The following is a 21,322-nucleotide window of genomic DNA, read 5'->3' as shown; positions in this document are numbered from 1 at the left end:
TATATACATATATTCATGAACAGATACTGCTAGTTTCAAGTAATTAAAATACTGAATATCTATGTACAGGTATACTATATATCCATAACATGAGTTTTATTCCTTTAAACCTGTGGACAACTGTGTAAAATATTAGTAACATTCCTTTTACATATGACAAAACTGAGAGGGAGCAAGATGAAATTATTTCACTGACCAAATATTTCTAAGAGCAACTAGTATTTCCAGGATTGTATCCAATGTGTGTCTGATAAAGATCTCATTTTTTGCAAATGTAGCTTAGTGATAGAATACTTGCCTACTATGCACAAGGTCTCACACTCAATCCCCAGCACACACACACACACTCACACACACACACACACACACACTCCTATATTGTTCTGCAGAACTATGAAAAAGTGATCTCTCAGATAACAAAGTTGTTATTTAATTCAAAATACAATACCTCCACATGTTTTAGGTATTTTTTGTATATTTTTTATCAATACCCAAAAGCTTTTATTTTATTCTTTTGCATTTCAAATTCTACTGTCATCACTTATATTAGGCAGTAATATTTTTCCATAAATTAAAGTCCTCTTCTATTGGTTTTATTTTCCCTTACCGACTATCTATACCAATTTGCATGTGTTTATATTCAAAAGTCACATTAAATATAAGACATTATATTATTTACCATTGTATCCTCAAAGGCTTAGTGTAGCTCTTAGTGTGTAGGAGCTGTCCAATACATACTTGGTTTTTGATGATGAGCTAAAAGAAGGAAGTAAAGCAAGAAGATGCAATGGTAAAGGAAAAGTTAAAAGAACAAAAGAAGTGAGATTGGGGTGTGAGAATATGGATGCACCAAGTGGTGCACACTTAGTGGTACATAAGATCACCCTCAGTTAGTTACAGATAAATTACTACCTAAGGAAGGTTTTGTAATACTCATAGAATTGATGACTTTATATTCTGTGGGTTTCACTTTATTTATTTGAATCCATAAATATGCTTATTAGTTTTTTTTATCAAAATGATCTGTTCTTTACAAGATCTTCACTTAAATAAGCTTTAGAGACTGACATCATTAATAGTCAGTCTGATATTACATTCTTGATTGGCCTTTGTCTTTTCACTCTCTAATCTGGTATTCATTTGTCTGCTAAAATAAAAGCATGGATAAAAGATTAGGCTTTGGAAGCTGGAAGTGATATCAATAATTATGAACTTAAGGCAAAGGGACATATTTTACTTTTTGAAAATGCATAATATTCTGTAAAGGTTTTAAGAAATAAGAACTTTGAAAGGGCTCCCTGATATGAATAATTGCAAATGTCAAAGGATAAGAGTTCCCTGATAGTGATTCTATTTCTAGAATGTCAGATATTGATGCAAAGGTGACATGAATGATTTGAATGAGTTATTCCATATCTCAGGGATGGTCCTGTCGTTCAATGAAAACAGTACTTTATACCCAACAGAGAGATTTATTGAAGGCCAAATGTCAGAGGTAATCAAACTATTTAACTTGTGCTCATAGTTTTACTTTGTACTCTCTAAATGGACACACAGATTTATCACATACTGACAAATTAAGGAAATGGTATTTTTCAAGAGTAAAATTGAATGCTGCATTGTGGCTTTCAGGGAAATTTTGATAAAAATCATTATAGTAATGCTTTAAATGAGTTCTCTATATTGATGTAATATCCACATATCATTTTTTCTAGACAGCTGGTCTTGGTGAACATTCCCATATACATGGTGCTCAGAGCAAAATCAGAGCCTTGCTCATGCCTGAAAGCCTTTAGTCCCCCTACTCTACTCTTTACCAGTTACTGCTTCCAATGGTAATTACCACCCTGATTTACAAACATATTGGTCTTGCAATTAGTACAACTCTGAACACTGTTATGAGGATATATGCATGTGTGTGTGTGTGTGTGTGTGTCTCACAGATACAGAAATCTGTATGTCTACCCATCTGTTTATCCATTCATTTTTCTTAGGCATAAGAAAAATGGAGAGAGGTCTGTCCATTCAGTTATATATATGTTCTGCTTTGGTAAAATCTATTGATAAAATTTATAAAGTGTTTGTACCAATTTACCTTCTGCTAGCAGTGCACAGAACTTTTAGTACTTCTATGAAATTGGCAACATTTATTATCGGCTATTGGCTCTGTAGCTCATATTAACAGTTCTAAAACCAATGTAAATTGTTTCTGTTTATATTATTCCACTTCCCAAAATATTAAGTTATAGAAATCAAATAAAAATTTTTTATTCATAAGTTTTCATTTGGAGGATTGAAAGAGTAAGTTCCTGAAAATATTTCTTAGAATGAAATATTACCTATTGATTAAGAAGGGAAATTTTCTTCAGTATTAAATGGAATCAGATGTATTAAAAGAATATGCCCTACATATTTTAAAGATTTTCATTTTTTTGAAAAACCATAAATGTCAATAGTTCATGATGAAATTTACAGCTGCTTAATCTCAGATCTTCCAATCATATAAAAGCATCATATATAAAATTATATGTTTTATTGCTGTGTATATGATAAAACTTCCTTATTTATTTAAAAAAATTATCTACCCCAAATAGTGGCTCTGAATCTAAAAGCATCAAATGCATGATTTATTTCCAAATAACATTATATTAAAAGTCTTTAACAAAGAGTTTGCATACGTAAAGAAATTGATAAGCTATTCCAGTTGAACATCAGAATCTGCTCCCGGTAAAACAAATGACCAAGTTTTACACAGTACGGTGAGGTTGGAATGTGGCTGATGGGCTGGGAGCCAAAGCAACCCAGGATCTGGTTCTCTGAAGTTCAGGTTCTGTTAGTACAAAAGGTTGACCTGGTGTCTGATCTGAAGGGTGTGCAACAAGATTGGAAAACCTGCAGTGACTGACTCTGATGGAGGAAGCTTGAAATGATCCAAACACAAGACTCTAAAACATCAGCTTCCAAACCTAAACCCTTCACACATCCATGTGCAGACATGTGTTAGTCTTTGTCACTGATTACTACTTAGAAGAACATTGGAACTATCTTTCTGCCAGTAATTGTGTAACTGCGCATTTCCCTCACCCATTATTTAATGCCACCGGGTATTTTTTTGAAATATTTCCTTAGGCTTGATCAAATCATGCACCTGCTCATAAACAATTAACAACCATTAATTACTGAAAAACTTGTTTGGTCTAGCCTTCAAATTTCCCTGTAGTTTGGCACCAAGTGATTCCTTATGAGTGTCCAAACTTGTGGCTTTTCTGGGCCACAGTAAGTTAAGAAAAATTGTCTTGAGCTACTTATGAAATATAAAATATAGTCAATATATATGTAACAAAAATTCCCTTTTAAAATACTTTTACTAAAGCGTTGAAAACACATGAATTCAAAGCTTAGTAGTTAAATAAATCTTTTATATCTGCTTAATAACAACAAATGCCTGTTGTCACAGGCACACACATGTAGGTAGGTTGAAATATAATTATCAGTAATTGCTATGCTTTTCTGGCCAAGCTGAACAAGTGCATGCAATGTCTGCTACATAGGCATTTCTGGTCCACTCACTGCATGTGGTGGGCACAGGAGGTGCAGATAGCCCTGCACTCTCCCTCCCCTACAGAGTCCTTTGCCTCTGCAGTCCTACACAGTCCACATTGGAGCAAGATATAATTGAGGCATGAAAATATTAGTAAAAATCACAACATGCTGGGAAATGTTTCCAGTCCTGTGGTAGTACATTATTAACTATCCACAGCTGTGAGTTATACATGCTGCTTTAGAGAAACCATGGATGTATAGATAGACTACCTAAGTCTGCCCCAAACATTTCTACAGTTGTCAGGCTGGAGTTTTGGCTCATTCATTTTCCTCACCTTAGACTTTTTTTCTTCTTTCATTCTTCCTAAATCTCATGGCATCTTACTCCCTGTTCTTTGTGATACAGTGCAAATTCAGTACATTTAAAAGTCATTGCGAACCACCTCACTGATCTGTACCTGCTACTCCTAGCTTACCCATGTAATACTCACTTTTTCTCCATTGAGTTTAACATCGAGTTTATGTCTCTTACTTACCTGTCTTTTACATAAGATTATAATCTTTTTGAAGACAAGCATGAGGCATTATAAAGCTTTACAACTCCAGGGATACTTGGCAAAGCTCTTCCAAAGAAAGAACTGCAAAGAGATGGAAAAAGGGACAGAGTAAAAAGCAAATAAAAGAATTAACATGTGTTAAGTGTATATATCAACTCCTCATGATGAATGCAATTATTACAGACTGCAAACATGTACAGAACTAATGAAAATTGAAAGAAAAGCAAATTGGCTTTTAATGTGTTGAGGAATTAAATTTTTGAATGTATGGGGCATATGTTCATGCAAAGAAATTATTTACCTCTAAATCAACAGTCCTCAACTTCAGGCAATTTTGCACCTTTCTTCCTTGCCAATGGGCATATGGAAGTGTCTGGAGATATTTTGGGTTGTCACACTTACGGGAAGGATTGCTACTGGCATTTTGAATGTAGAAGTCGAGGTTGCTAGCTGGCTTGTCTTAGTTTATTTTTGTTTACTAGAACACAACACCTGAGATATACAACTTAAAGGAGGAAAGACTTATTTGGGCTCACATTTTGTAGAGCTTTCTGTCCAGAACTAACTGGCTCATGGATGGAGAGGCATGGCAAGAGGACATGGCAGAGGAGAAATAGTCCATGACATGGCAACAGGAAGCAGAGAGATATCAAAGAGGATGGGGTAGATAGACCTTCTAGACCATGGCCCGAGTGACCCAGTGTCAACTTTCCAACATCACACTGAGCTGTAAACTCACTGGAAAACGAATCCACTGATCTGTTATCAAATGTCTAGGACCCAGTCACCTCACAAAAGGCCCACCTAGGAGAGCATGGGAGCACGGGGGAACATCTAGACGTAAACCACACCCCTGCGGGTGGTGATGCAACCCTATAATGCCAGAATTTGGGGAAGCTAAAGCAACAGGATCACAAATTCCTCCCTTAGGAATTTGGTGAGATCCTGTGTCAAATGTTATAAAGCGTTGGGATGTATCTCACTGTGAAGGTCCTGAGTTCAGTCCCCACTACCACACACACACACACACTCACACACACACATACACACTATTTGAGATGGTGCTAAGTTTCCTATACTCCATGAGAAAGTCCTCCACAAGAAATAATTCTCTTATATTAAATGTTAGTAGTGTCAATCTTGAAAAATTCCGTTCTAGATTAGGAAAACATCTCATTGTCATTGGTTTAAATTATTTATCCATTTAACCCCCAGATGAATTTCTATATCATCTTCATCATTCATATTATTTTTGGTAGTTTCTTCACAAATATATGAATTGTATACACAAATAGAATGTGGTCACTAATCATAAGGAAAATGCAAATGAAGATAGTAATGAGTTATGATCTCATACTTGCTGGGTTTGTTATTGTCAAAACAAACAAAAGTATAAGGTTGCCTAAAATGTAGAAAAAATTATCCATAGAACTGAGATGAGGATTTCTGAAAAGTAATAGCACTCCTACATTTATTGTAGCACTTACGATAACCAGGGAATGGAAACAAAATAAACATCCATCAATAGATAAATGGATAAAGACAAGTCCTACATAAATGCAATACAATATTAATGAATCTTAACTATATCATTCTGAAAAATACCTGTCATCTGGGATAGTTTTTAACATTGCACTTTTTTTTTTTTTTGCCAGAAAGAAAGCTATAGCAAATGTCAGTCCAAATACAGTATTATCCTAACCCTGAGTTAACATCCACTGACAAAGTTACACTTCACTGATTGAATTCATTCATTTATTTTCACTTGTTGACTCAACCATAGTTTATATTGGCATTACTCTGACTTCCCAAATTTAATTATTTTAATATCAAATATTCATTTCTTGCTACATGTCCACTATAAGTTGGTTGCGGATAGAAAGGAATTTGGTTCAGTGTCTCCCTATCCAGAAATCCAGTTACAGAAATATCTAACATCTGGAGCATTTGGCTAGAGGTTGTGGCAGAAGGAAAAAAAGGAGTAAAATTAAAAATTGGCTCTTTAAAACTCTAGCTTTTCAATAATATGTAACGTGTTTCAGTCAGTTAGTAAATGGATAATATTGACTAATACATTGTTTAAAATAATTTCTGAACACCATAGGTTAGCACATTGTATGTTTTAGTTATTTTCTTATTGCTGGGACAAAACACCCAGCATGTACAAGTCGAAGAAGAAAGGTTCATTTTAGCTTGCAGTTTGAAGAGGGTTCAGTCAATAGCTGGCAGGCTCCTAGGCAGACAGCCGGCAGAGTGGCATAGTAGAGGAGAAACAGTCTATAGAATGACACAGAGGAAGCATCAAAGTCTTTCATGTTCTTTATCTTATTCAATACAGGCTACAAACCTATTGTTTGATGCTAAACCATACCTAGGGTAGGTCTTCTTTCTTCAGTAAAACCATCATTCATACCCAGAACTATGCTAAAGCAGTCAATGGACTAATCCAGTATCACATATCCATGATCTGATATCACAAACCCACAATCCAGTCACTCCTAAAGGCCTCACCTATGAGTGCATGAGGCTTAGAGGGAACATCTGGACACAAGCTATAACCTTGCATTTCAATTGTCTTCCTGTTCTCTTTGCCAATTTTACCATATTAAAACTATTTTGTAGTATATTAATAACATTGATAACATTGATCTTTGACAAACTGGATAGATGGTATGCTGTATAAATTTAAGAGTTAATTGGTCAAGTAGCTATCTATTCCTATGTGTTATGCTGTTTGGATAGCTTACTGAAGAAACTGACTAATGCTATGAAAATATTATGACAGTTTAATTAGTTATATGGTGATAAACACATTAATGTCCATCATATTTTCAAGTGATTTATATCTGGCTACAGTCTTGATAGTGACATTTGGATGCATTTTTATCACAGAACCCACATAGTACTTCAGAAAATGAAGAAATCTCAACTTGTCAAGGTAGTGGTTAGAGTTCCAATAAATCTTAGTAACTGAAGATAGGTTTGAGGATTAAGAGTGTATATTTTATGAAGGCGGCTACTAATATTTTTGCCTACAGATCTCATAGGGATTCTCGCATAATACAGCTTTTAGGGGAATGACATTAGCATTCCAGTTCCACATTACTTGTTCTTTTACATTGGAGCAGATGTCAGTTTCATATGGACTCTGAATATCATCCAATTTGTTCTTCAAATATAAGTGTAATTACTGGTCAATAGTTGTAGATAATTTATACATCTGCTGAAGTCGTGGAGGTTTTATTAATCATCTTGACTTAGGGTTCTCTCTTTCTGCAAAGCTGACAATTTAGGACCATATTACTTTGAATGAAGTCATCCCTATTCCTAATAGCATCCTCGGTGGACTAGATGTGGAGAATGTGCAATGCAATTTCTCACAAGTCCATTTAGAAGGTTCAGACAGAGAAGAGGGATTTTCTCCAAGAAAGACTTTCTGCTCCTGTATGCAAGACAAAAGGAGGTAGAATGCAAAAGATTTAAAGCATATGTTGTAGTCAGCTACAATAAAAGGGTTTTTTTTTTTTTTTGCCCAGTTATCAGGAACTCTGAAAGTGATTAATCTAACTTGCATCTATTATTGCATCACCTAAGAGAGAATTCTCAAACTTTTACCTAAATGTCATCTATGCTTTCAGTAAGAAGTTTATTTTCTATTTCATATTATCATCTGAAATCTTTTTAATTGAAATGTAAATAAACAATATCATTTGTTAATTCTTTTCCTTCTCCCAGTGCTATTCTAGTACGACTCACTACAGTACTAATATGGATTTAACCAGTGTAGTTTCTAGTATTGGCCAGCAGTTGAGGATAATTTACAGAGGAGCTGAAGCAATAGAGATTTTGTTTTGATTTAGATTTTGCAGCCAACAAAGAGCTAAGGGTCTTGAACGATGTTGACTTGTGTGAAGTCAGCCTTGTTTTTAGTAATACCATATGCGTTCTATATTCTACATTTATATTTATTATTCACAGCAGATCTGTAAACTATATGTGATTTTTACCCATATTTTATTTAAAAAGACAGAAGATCAAGAAAATTACCAAGGTCACTAAGAGTTTAAATTTAGACTTCCTCATTGTGAAGTCCATGTTTTTAATCACTTCACTGTACCGTCTTTTTTATATTTTTGCCTGTAATATCAAAGATGTGTATTGGTAGAAGAATGACTAGTTAGATTGCATGCCTGCAATCCCAGCATTTGGGAGGCTGAGGCAATAGGATCTTTATGAGTTTGAGACCAGAGAGGGCTACAAAGTGAGCTCAAGTCCACCCTCAACTGCATAGTGAGACTCTGTCTCAAAAAGACAAAAAAAAAATCTTCAGAATCAAAGTGAAACACAAGTGAAGTTTTCTGGATAATTGGAGTGCTTACCATAGTGCACTCTAGATTAAATATCTGAGACTCTGCAGTTACTCAGATAATCATTTCAAAAGCTCTTGCTTTTGCCCTCCTTTCTGCTGTATATATGATCATACAGCACGCTGAACACATAGGTACTAGACCATCCTTCACCTCCTTAGTAAGGCATTTGATTTAAATGGCAATCTGACTTCCCAATATGTAGGGGAAATGTGGTTCCATGGAAGGTTCAAGCAGCACACAGAGAAAAGTTTTAACATTTGACATTAAAGATGCTGCACAGTGAATTATAAGTAATTTTATCCCAAATCATCTACAACAAAGACAGACCCTTTTGTGTGGGATCGTTATTCCTATTGTTGTGGATTCTATTCGGGAAGGCTCTGTAATGTATCTGAAGCTCTTCAACTCTCAGGCACAAGGTTATTGTTACTGCCATGCTATTAAAGAAAGAATTACAAAGAAATGTTAGTGTATGTAGAACTGTATTTTACTATCAGTTCAAAGACATTTTAATATTGCTTCTTATCATCAGACAATCTGGGAGTCAGGCTGGACAGAATCAGAGAGATTTTTCTAAGTACATATTATTTTATTGATCAGCAAATGTACTTTTGCAAAAGACCTTCAAATGAAGCTTTTCATTCAGCTGGCTATAGGGGCTGGGGATTTAGCTCAGCGGAGAAGCGCCTTCCTGGCAAGTGCAGGTTGTGATTTTGATTCCTGGTACCTGAAGAAAAACAAAAACAAACAAACAAACAATCAATCAGCTGGCTATTACTAAAATGCTATCTAGTTTCAGTTATCTGTCTCTTAAGCATGAAAATTTTATTTTATAGCCAAGCTAATTTTGTGGTTTAGGAGAGATATTAGCAAGCAAATGAAATATTGTTGCTGAAAATATGAATTTAAAAGCATCAGTACCCAGTGCCCTATGATTCCAAATGCCAACTTGATATTGATATGATAGGGGAAAAAGGCACTAATAATAGAATACAATACAAATATACACGTTAAATAAAAAGTTTGAAAGCAAGCAATGATGAAACACTTAACTATTCAGTGATTATTCTGTGATATCAAAATAAAAATAGGCTTCCTAACATGTTGTTTTTTTTTTCTTTGTTTCATATGCTTCATTATCTAGATTTATATTTTTGAAAATAATATCTACTATCGGCCTGATATAAAAAGCAGTTCATTGCGACTGACATCTTCTGGAAAAGAAGGAATTATTTTTAATGGAATTGCTGACTGGTTATATGAAGGTGAGTTGGACAGATTTAGTTTCAAGAGAATACAAATGACATATTTTTATATGAAATATAAAAGAAAAATTTGTTCATTCCAGATCATTCCTTCTACCATTATTTCTTCTCATTTCCTCTCAAAATTGCTTTCATACTTTTGCAACATTGCATGTGCTCATATTTTGCCTGGATGTGATTTATATCTACTTATATGATTCCAAATTACATATAATATATATGTATAGATATGTGTATATATTACATACATAAAATACACAAAAGTGTTGTTCAGAATACATAGATTATTTTATTTTTGATGACACTTAGCAAATAAAAATGAATGGTTACCTCATCCTACTCTGGAAATAGACAGTGAATTTTTTAGACTCTGTTAAAAAAGAAACAGGAGTCTTCACCTGTCAACAAATAAATGAAAACCACTTGAATTTAGTCATTCCCATTAGGGACAGTCTGTCATATTAAAAAATCCATTGCATAAGGAGAAGAATAAAGCCTACCTGCAAGTTATTTTAAATAACTATTGAATAAAGTTTTGGTGATGGCTGAGAATATGAAAATGAACCAGATGTTAAACATCTCTATGCCGTTTTCATCATGTGCTAATCATCAGCTGAACTCCAGGTACAGATTGCCTGGGGAATTCTCAAACTCTGCCTTAATCCCTAGACTTCAGACCCTGCAACTGATCTTGGCACAATATGTCAAGATTTGAAATGATTTATTCTATTTCATCACAGATCATACCACTAATAATCCTCTAGAAAATCAATTCTCTTTCTTGATTAATATTTGCAAACACAGTCTCTCCCCCTCCGATCTGATATTTTTCATTCTAGAAATACTTGATTCTATGAAGAACAGAGAAGTGAGACTTAGGCCAATCTAGGGATTCACAAGCATTTTTCTACAGGAGAAAACCTAAGGTTCAGCATGAAAAATTGAGAAGTGTTAACATGAGAAGAATTAGGATGGAAAATCCAAGCGGAGGTAAACCCAGATGTGTTAAACAGCATAATGTATGCCTGGGGAACTAGAATCTACCTGAAATTATGAAGTGTAAAGTTTAAGAAAAGAGAAAGCAGCCCCAAAAGGGGGTGGTGACTTCTAACAGTGACCCGGCATTTCAATTATTTTGCTGCTAGAAAATGGAAAAAACTGGAAGAGCTTTTAAAGGATGAGAGTAATGAGATGCGCTCCTCCATGTAAATGGGTCATTTTGGCCATGGTGTGGAGCAGGAACTAATAGCGGGAAGGACAACTGAGCAGCTGTAACGCTTTTTCTGTGCCCAGTCAGGAGATAATGAGCAATGGAACTAAGGCTAAAGCAGTTAGAAGGAGAGAAGATTCTAAATTTGATGAGGCATTGAAGCAGGTCTTAGTGGCTAAGCAGATGGGGACATAAGAACAGACAAGGAGGACTCCGTGCCTGCTGGTTTGGGTGACGGGTAAATGGAGATGACAGACACAGTGAGCAAGTACTAACAAGAAGCAATGGACATCAGGGAGGCAAAGCATTAGTGGAAATGTGGACATGCTGTACTGAGCAACACAATAAAATCCTTACCATCAATGCACTGTTAAGTCAAGTAGGCGTATACTCAATGTAGACTGACAGTACAGCCGACTTAAGGCTTAGTCAAGATGTTTTAGGTCTGTGTCCTCCTGGAAAAGCTTGTTTTCAAGAAAATTTTAAAGAGTGAAATTAGACACCATTGTCTCACAAATAAGGGAATTTTCTTAATGCGGTAATAAAAATCTATCTATTTGAGCTGAGAATGAACAATGTGCTGGAGTTGGGGTAGGGGGAAGGACAAACCACCTGATGAAAACTTCTGTGAGTGATGCTGTAGGTTTAGCAGAGTTCACAAGGGAAGTGGAGAAATTAAATTTTTGTTACTCAGATTAAACCCAATACACTGGGCTCTTGTGTTCCAGGTATTCAAGGGAATTCCATCCGTGTATGGGGTTTAAACCTGCCAATGCATCTATTTAAGAAACCAAATGCCAGGGACAATAAGTGACTTGGACATGATCTGAGAGATAATGAGCTGCAAAACTGGCATTTGAATATGTGTTTTGTGTTTCCAAAGCCATCATTTAGGTACCAGCTACTCCATCTGTTACAGTGGATGGTTCTTGTTTTTCTGTAAGATACAGTACTTATTTTGGGTCCTAAACCATTGGAAGTTAATTAATTTTTTCCTCAACCAAAGGTTCTGTTTACTACTATTCATGGACTCCAGTTCTCATCTCATATTCAGAGGGAGTCCTTCTCAAAGGAATCACTGCTCAGTTTTGGCAGAGGGACTTAAACAATTCATTTGCCATTGATTTTTCCTTCAGCATTTTGCCTGCCATCCTCAATCTATGTTCAAGACACCTTGTGCACCTTAGTCCCCTGTGATCACTGTTCTTGTCCATGTGCAAATAACTCCCGAACTCCAGATCCTTCTTTCTCCTCAGTGTATTTGCTGACACGCAGTGGCATGACCTAGAGCAGTGATGGCGAATCTTTTAGAGCTTTCGATGACAACAAACAGGCCACTGCGGCACAGGTGTCATAGGTTTGCCACAACCACCCTGCAGGATCCCTGTGATGGTCAGTGTTCTCAGGGTGCCGGCTTGGGGTGATTTCCCTTTATTACTTTACAGAAATGAATTACAATCAAAATAACACGTAGAAGACTCAGGAAGTAACATTTCTACTTTTTAAAAAGTGGGCATTTACTTTCTCTAAGTGCCAGTAGTCTAGGGCTAGATGGGTGAGAAGAGTCATGTAAGAATAATAAAGTGCTTTAATGACACATTTGAAGGATATGGCATAATCTTCTTAACACCAGGTCAATTTGTGTGTGTGCCAGTGCTTTCAACCCTGACTCTAATCCAGAGTCTTTAAAACTTCTTTTTCCCTAATTGTGTTATTACCCAGTTCTCAAGGAAAATAAAAACATATAAATTATAATGTGTTTTAAAGGTTTGGTGAAGCTCAGAGAAATAATAAAATTCTCAAATACACAATCATTTTAAACACTGTACTTATACAAGGCAATTCTATTATAATTTTACGCAGTGGTAATACAATGGTATTTATTTACTCAAATAAATCTCTGCTTGACACAGTAAGAACTAAATAAGATACCATATAAAATGCAACTTTTAAACATTTGTTAAGAAGTTATAAAATTGACACATCTTTAGCTTTGAAAATTTCCACCCAGTGTTTCATCTATTAAATAAAGAAGAAAGTATTGCTACTTTTAATTATTTGATCATATAGAATAATGAGACCAGTACACCAGGTTCTCAAATTTTTAAAGGGGTATTTTGTAAAAAATTTATTCTACAACTTCTTAGTGCATATATCTATCAGACATTTTCTGAGAGCAATACAGGGAGGAATATGGTTTCTCTGTTTGCAGTGCTTCCAGAGCTACACTGTAAACACTTATTATATTACAAACCATTCAGACATGGTAAATAGAAGCAAAGAGACCTCGTGCCAACATAATGAATGAAAGTATAAATGAAGCTAAATCTGATGTGATAGAGGAATCTGAGTTACTTCATAGAAGAAATGGTCTTTTTATTGATCTCCAAGACTGACAATAAATAAGAACAATTTTACAGGATAAACAGCATCCTTATTGAGAAATTGTCATAGCTACAAGTTTTTCATTTAATGAGAAAAATGCAAACTGCTTATTTTTCACTTTATTTTTGGCCTTCTCTTGGACATCTGAAGTCATATTTATTCCTCAATGAAACAATGAATTCTTATTGGACACTAGATGCCAGTGAAACTGGGTTGTGACAGCACAGATGGAAATGTAGAGGTACATCCGTAGCAGTTAGGAAAATCCAGGGTCATCACTGGTGCTGATTCTCTGGAGGTCACCAGCTGAGGCTTTCGGTCACCATTGGATTTGCTACTAAATCATTGGTGGCCTTGATGGGAGCAAAATCAGTCAGTTGGTAGGGACAGAAAAGACCCTTGTGAAAGAGAGTAGGAGAAAAAGAGTGAGCTGTTTATGAATTCAGATAATTCTAACAAGAAAGCTGGCAGTGAAAGGCAGAAAATAAGAGAGGAGTGGGGAGTCATCAACAAATCCACAGGGAAGGTGATGGCACCGACAGGATTTTCTACCTAAATTGAAGCACTTTAACTGGATAAAATCATCTTGCTTTTCAGTATAGCATGTAAAGCTAAACACAGCAATTATATCTGAGTTTGCTGGAAATATTTTGCATCGAGGCTGTTTTAAGTCTCTGTGACATAAAACCACATGTGTTGCATGCTCTATCTGCTGTGCAGCGAGATTTTCTAAATCAGAGTAATAAAAATGATCAAGAGCCAAACCTATATTACATTGGAATGGAATGGAATGGAATTTGTAAAAATAAATTGTTTGCTAAATAATATAATTAGCATAGGAAGTTTCAATGTTTGAGTAAACACCTCTCTTAGTTGCAATTAAAGAACTTGTGCCTCATCCAGGATGACTGTTAAGCAAATGCATATAAAAGATTATTTTATTTATCTCTTCACTCCAGTTAGTTTTACTTTTGTATCTGAAGGAAGTTGCATAACTCATTGTATATATATATATATATATACAATTGTTTTGGTACCATAGCAGTTTTGCAGAGAGGAATTTTAGGCACTGATCATTCAAAAGTAAAGAAAGTAGGTGATTTTTAGTTCCTCCTGCACAGTGGCCTAAATTTGGGCCATGCTTACTTGAGGGAAGTACGGGGCACACATACTTCAGTACATCTGGTGGAACCCACATCTTAGAAATCTAGTGTTGCCTTAAGCTACTGGGATCTATTCATACCTTTACTGTCATAGAGTTTATACTTAATTGGCCCTTGTCATGTGTATTTTTTCTCCTCACTGTGTTATGCGTGTGACTCATTTCTCCTTTATACAAGTCAGGCATAGGCTCAGAACTGGGAAAGAAAACAACATACTCAAAAGAGAATAATTTAAGGAGATTATGCTAACTTCCTGTTACTACATAATTAATTGTTGAAGAGCCAGTATGCACTATTTAGCTCATAGTTCTGGGAGCTCCATTTCAAGATCACACAGCCTCATTATATTTATGAAGACGGTACATCATGGCAGGTGTGTATGGAGGAGTAAACTGCTTATCCCACAAGTCAGAAACTACAGAAAGACCGGAAATCAGGATCCCACAGTCCTGCATGGGGACACACTCTTTGTGGCCAAGGGACTTCCCATGATGCACCACCCCTTACAGGTTCCAGAATCCCTCAACATCACTGCCCTGGAGCAACCCTGCTTCACATGGATCTCCGAGGCAGTCCCACCTGGGCCACTGCACAGGTATCATCTTTGAAGGGGCCACTTTCCAAAGAAGCAGTAAGTGACAACCTTTGGCTAATAACACCTTAGACATATACCTGAAGGGGAGAGAGGGGCAGAAGTTACCAGAACCTATAAGGAGGGAATCCTATAGATTTTGTTTCACAGAAAGAGGAAACAAGTTTTGTTGAGAAATACAGCCAGACAAGTGATTTCAGTGAGCGGGTGCCGAGAAAATAAACTCCAGCCACACACATCCTCCCTTCATTTGATTTACCTGGGTTTCCTACTGGCCATAGCAAAAACAAAACAAAACAAAATAACAAGAAACAGACACCATTGGAAAATTTTTAGTATTTAAATTAAAAGTTTATACCCCCGAAAGAGAAGCAAGCTAAGTCCCATCAGCTACTTTTCCATTGCAGGAGAGTAAAAGTTCAGTTATAGATCCAAAAGCTCAGTTATAGGCAAAGATAACTATTCCAACCCCATCAACCCAGAACACAAAGCTAATAGCAACATGATGAGACTACTGAACTCCCACAGTGAGTGAGTCCCTTGGCCCTTCTTTTTATCACACCATATTTCCTACTTTGAGAAGTTGCAATGTGTGCTATAGGTTAGCACAAACATTTTGTTGGATATAGAAAATACTTCCTCCTAGCAATCAACTTGCATGTGGCCTGAAATGATAATCAAGACTGCCTTCTTCCACTACCTATTTCTTTTTCCCTTACGTTTTCTTCTTGTTGAGTCGACACATGACTGCTGGGTCAAATCAAAACTTTATTCCTACCAAATTTTATTGTAGGGCATTATTTTCTTATTAGATTGCTAAAACTTTAATTTTCTATTAACCAGTACTATTAAGCAAAGAACTATTTGTGAACGCTTTGCGTTTCTCCTTAAATTCTTTTGTATAGGAAAGACACATTTTATTTCTGGTAGATGAGATGTATTACCATATCCAACTTAGCGACTGTTTTCTGTCAGGACATTGAGGGGAGTGGTTTTTTTGTTTTATGTTTTGTTTTCTTAGTCATAATGATGTTAAAACTGTAAGGGGAGAAATTTAATCTTCCAATTCAGAGGAATGTCATTGTGTCTACCTCCCTGCTGGAGGCATTAATCCTTTAAATCATGGGATTCCTAAACTGACTAACCTCATTGTTAGAACAGGAAGCAAAATGTATCCAGTGAGTCATTGGCAATGCTGAGAGAGAATGCTACCATTTCCAACTCTTAGTTGCTAGGACTGCTCCTTCTCCCTACAAAGGAAGGACATATGACACGCTATGTCTAGAACGTGCTTTAGTGTTATTGTCAAACAAAAATGCCAAAACATAGGCAAAGATAACTATTCCAACCCCATCAACCCAGAACACAAAGCTAATAGCAACATAATGAGACTATGAACTCACACACTGAGTGAGTCCCTTGGCCCTTCTTTTTCTCACACCATATTTCCTACTTTGAGAAGTTGCAAAGTGTGCTATAGGTTAGCACAAACATTTCATTGGATAATATGTATTGCAGTGCTGACCAGAATGTAGGCAGCAAAGCCAAATCCATTCCCAGGGTATATGGGTTTCTCTTCAACAGAAATGCTGCCCCTTCCAGACGGAAGGGCTCAGAAGTAATCCAGCAGCTACCACATAGTGATCTGGGGTACTGGGCAGTAATACTGAACCAATGGCTCAGTGATCATTGGCAGGTAAGGGTGGGAGCCAGAGGCTGATGAGCACTTGGCAGCCATTTTGTACATTTTATCATCGACAGCAATTCCAGCTGTGGATGTGCTCCCGTCACATGACATAAGTCCCTAAAATTTTCTCAGATTTACCTCTCTGATAAGTCTAGCGACTTATCTTTCCTCATCTACCTGCCAGTAATTCTTTATTCCTCATCCCCTCCAATCAAGCGGCCATTTGTTAGTTTAACTAAGCGTGAGTCAAGATGGACCGCGTGTGCAGCCAAATCTACCCAAAAAATGCACAAGTAAATATTTTGTTTTAAATTCTGCCAATTTGTGAGCTTTATGTTTGTTACTGTGTTCTAGTGTCATTCTGAAGTCAGACTGTAATACGGATCCTACTTAACTCCACAGTGTTCACCTCTGTAAGACAGAACTAGACATCAGCCAGGACAACATTTCGTTCTCCTCCACCAGCTTTGGTTGGAACATATCCCTCAGGGCACAGATGTGCAGTGAGGAAGATGAAACAGATGTGCAAACTATGGGCAATCTTGTATGCTTTTTGACCTAATCCCATGTGTGCCACTTTTAGTTTGCATTGGGGTGATGTTTATGTTTAGTTTTATGGTTTGTGGATCCCCAGATAATAACTAGATTTTGATGATCAGTTTTGATTGCATAGTCACTTGTCAAACCATAATCAGGCTAATTCTTTCTAGTAGAGCCCAGTAGAGAACTGCTTTTGAAAAACATATAATAGCAATTATCATGTGACAGAATGGTCTTTCTCTAAAACTTGAAATGTCTGTGCTTTATCTTGTGGGAATGTCAAAGTCTCCACACAGCATCCGTTTGTCATGCACACTGACACCGTCATTGCCTCTGCTGGGTAACAGGACACAGGAGGTAGGGAAGTTTGCACCATCACCCCTTCTCCAGCTGGAGTGCTCTATTGCTCAGGTTTAACTCAGACCCAGCAGCTTACAGCTCCCCTGGGAAATAGAAGATGGCAACACATGCAAAATGATTTGTGTTGTCTTCAAAATTCAGTGTCCAGTTTATCTTTACTTTTGCATGAGCACACTCACAATAATTTTCCTCACACTTTAGGAAAGATATCTCAATATGTCCCAGACTACCAAGTTTCTATAAACTTCCTAGTTCCTCAGACTCCTAGATATTTTCACTAAAATTTGACACTAATTCTCTGTCTTTATTTAAGAGAGATGTAGCTCCCTCTTGTAAAGGTTGACCCTATCAGCAAGTGGAAATGGGTGATTTCTGAGGTTTAAAATCTAAGGAAGGAAGATGTAATAGAATTGAAAATGATCAAGGTATAGTATAGGCATGTACCAAATTTCCCAAACAAGCCTCACCATTCTGTCCTAATAACATGCACTCATTTAAAAAGTCTTTAACGATAACATCAGCTACATAAGCAGCATTCAATAATGAAATTTTGAATTATAATTATAAGATTGTTATTTATGAGCACGGTCCAGGAAGTATAAGAATTTTATTTTTCTTCACCCAAATATCTTTACCATGCGTGTAAGGTGTTTAGTTCTACTTCACTACTGTCTTTATCTATGTTTAAAAGCATAGTGTTGAGACCTTAATATGTGCTGCAGGTCTTCAACCACTATTTTGTTCTCTTGCACCTTAGCTTTATCTTTTCCAACAACCGAAGAGAAGGAATCTTCCAGAGATTCCATGGTGACCTTTTGCACTGTATATGCATTTCTAATTTCTATCACAGTTTCAATTTCCCTTTTTTCCTATGCACTCTGTTTGGGTTGTCAGAGTAACTATGTCAACTATATATCATAATTTTATGATCACCATTTTCTTGCAGCATGTAAGTGCCATAAATACTTTTATTTCAAAAATCTGTCCTATCTAACTGCTTGTCACTTCATGTTACTACCTGTGACCACTGATTAAACACGACTCTGCCTCTTACTTTGAAACTTCCAATATTTTTCTGCAAAAATTATTCCTATCTGTATGCATATATATCATCTGATTTATCATCTATCTATCCATCATCTATTTATGAGAAACCTACTCTTAAAATCTAATTTTTAAAGTCTGTTTTCTGAGTCAACTCTTAGTATTAAGTATTGTTTCTGTCATGGTCCCAAAAGGAAATAATGGACATATTCAACAAGATAATTTGAAGATGATTTATTCACAGAATTCTTACAAAGTTAAAGTCACAGGGCAGTCACAAAGGAAAGCGCTATAATCTAAACTAGTAGCGGCCAGCCTAATTATATCTCATCCATGAACATAGTGCTGAGCCTTTACTACGCACAGGAGAAAGCATTGTGGAAGAGGCTGTACCGAGAGGAGTGATAATGGCATGTGACGTGCAGAGCCAGCCTGAGGTGACATTGCGAGAGAGCACTGACTTGACTCCCTCCCTTCTGATCTTCTGCCAAAGCATTACAATGATCGTGTCCTCTGGAAGCCACAGGGCATGGCAGGCCTTTTGATGTAGTTCACACACATTAACTTTCTGGACCAGAGAGCAGGTGTAGAAAGTAGATACAGGACCTTGGATTTCATGAAATATATCCAGTCCATTTTTCATTCTATTTCTTTAGAGCTTAAAATAGTTTAATGAGTTTAGTGGACCCTCAACTTTTCTGATGAGGAAGTGGAAAATAATTGACTATAAATATGAATGAATTGTAGTATGGATGTGGTAATATCTCAATCTTCAATTACTATTCTCAATCTTGTTATTCAGTAGTGTTTTCACATGCTCTGTAGTCACAGCTGAAATGCTATGCAGTCCTGACTTTTTCATTCCATTCTGCCCCTCCTCTGTATCTGGTTTCCTTTAAATTAAAAAGACAACTCAGAAATACAGAATTCTCATAAAATCCAGCACATTGTCTGGAAAATACACATCTGCAATGAAGATATCAAGGACAGATGTTTGTGGGTCACTGAGCCCACATCTCTACAGTGGGTTTCAAATAACACTCATTTATTCTAGAGGAAATTCTGCATTCTCACATCGCCCACTGGTGGTCACCGGATGGAGAAAGGCTCGCCTTCCTGATGATCAATGACTCTTTGGTGCCTAACATGGTTGTCCCTCGCTTTACTGGAGCATTGTATCCCAAAGCAAAGCAGTACCCATATCCTAAGGTAAGTAATGTGAAAATGCTCGTTCTTTCTCTCTCTGTGAGCGACTTGATGGATGGCATGCTTGATTCATGAACAAGTTGCCTTTGGAAGAGAAAAGAAATTTCCCTTACTCATAAGTCAGATTCATCATTTTGAGTTTGCACTAAGAAGTCCAGACACAAGGCTGGGTAGAAAGAGGTAGAGATGATTTGAGGGTGTGGGAATGTTCTGTTTTGTTGCATATCTTTCCTTCTAATGTTCTTCCTTGCTTTTCTTGCCTTGTTAGTTAAAAAGTGGGTGAGAAGTGGTGAGGGGAAGAATTTACGCTAGGACACAGGCTTCTCCAAGTTGAACCATACAAGTTGAGAGTGTTACAAAAAAGAGAAACCACAGTGGTCAAGAGTTGGAAGTTCTTAGTTAAGAAAAAAATCTAGTTTCTGTGGCATGATTTCTTAGAACACTTAATAAACTATATGTTAATGTGAATTATAGATTTATAAAACTGACTAAGCATAAAAAATCTCCAATGAGGAATACACTAAGCATAAAAAATCTCGATAAGAATAGACAAAGCACAAAAATTCCCAATAAAGAATAGACTAAGCCCAAAGATTTTATTAGTATTAGTAACTAATATCCGCATTACTTTGGCAGAGTATACTCTGGGGCAGTTTATGAAATGCTGGTGGATAAGACAGATGAGAGGATTTGATTAGTGAAGAGAATATGGAAATCTTGCCAAGACAGCACAACTATTTGCAAGTATTGTGAGGCCTCAGAAACAGAAGGCAAACACATTTGGAGCTCCCTGAGTTTTTTGTTGAAGGCCATCCTTACTTCCTTAAGGTCTCTTTTTAAAACCACATTTCACATAGCTCTAACAAAGAAAAGGCCCATGGTAAGGTGCCCTCTGCATTGATCATGTAAAGATATCTTACAGAAAACCTCTGAAATTCCACTTTACACATTTTATCTCCTAATTAGGGAAAAGATGATGATGATTTCACCTGGATTTTTTTGTTGTTGTTGTTAGCAGGAATCGAACACACGACCAGGCGCTATGCCACTGAGCTATATCCACGGCCCTGGAAGCTGTTTTAAAGATGTCTCTTTAGAGCGTTGTACTTGATTTTTTCCCACACACAATAGGTTTTCTACTTCTGAGAGGTGCACTGCATTAACGGAGCAAGGTGTGGGCAAATTCCCAGCATAAATGTTGCTCTGGTCTACAGTTAAGGCAGGTCACGGGGACGGTGAGACCATTCACACATTTCTTCTTGATTTTACCATCCACCGCACTCAAAATACCCAAGACAGAAAGTAAGAAAAGTTTGAGGATGGAGAAGTAGGGTTAAGAACAGCGACTTCCTCTGCGAGCTTCTCCACTGTCTCAATGTCCCCTCCCATTTTCTCTCTGT

The 21,322-nt window shown here is 36.6% G+C and overlaps 1 protein-coding gene across 3 annotated transcripts in view; it reads left to right on the top strand.

Annotated features, from left to right (window-relative positions):
- Dpp10 (dipeptidyl-peptidase 10 (non-functional)) overlaps positions 1-21,322 on the top strand; it is a 1,310,731-nt gene that overhangs the window by 1,193,518 nt on the left and 95,891 nt on the right. For all 3 annotated transcript variants that reach the window (XM_005397695.2, XM_005397696.2, XM_005397697.1), the window contains exons 8-9: positions 9,615-9,735; positions 19,771-19,925. In XM_005397695.2, the coding sequence (XP_005397752.1) occupies positions 9,615-9,735; positions 19,771-19,925 (276 nt within the window). The remainder of the gene's footprint in view (positions 1-9,614; positions 9,736-19,770; positions 19,926-21,322) is intronic.

This window comes from Chinchilla lanigera, unplaced genomic scaffold (assembly GCF_000276665.1).
Source record: "Chinchilla lanigera isolate Chin_1 unplaced genomic scaffold, ChiLan1.0 scaffold00058, whole genome shotgun sequence".
In the NCBI taxonomy this organism is placed as follows: domain Eukaryota; kingdom Metazoa; phylum Chordata; class Mammalia; order Rodentia; family Chinchillidae; genus Chinchilla; species Chinchilla lanigera.
The sequence above is the reverse complement of the archived record's forward strand: the minus strand, read 5'-3'. Positions and strand labels throughout refer to the sequence as shown.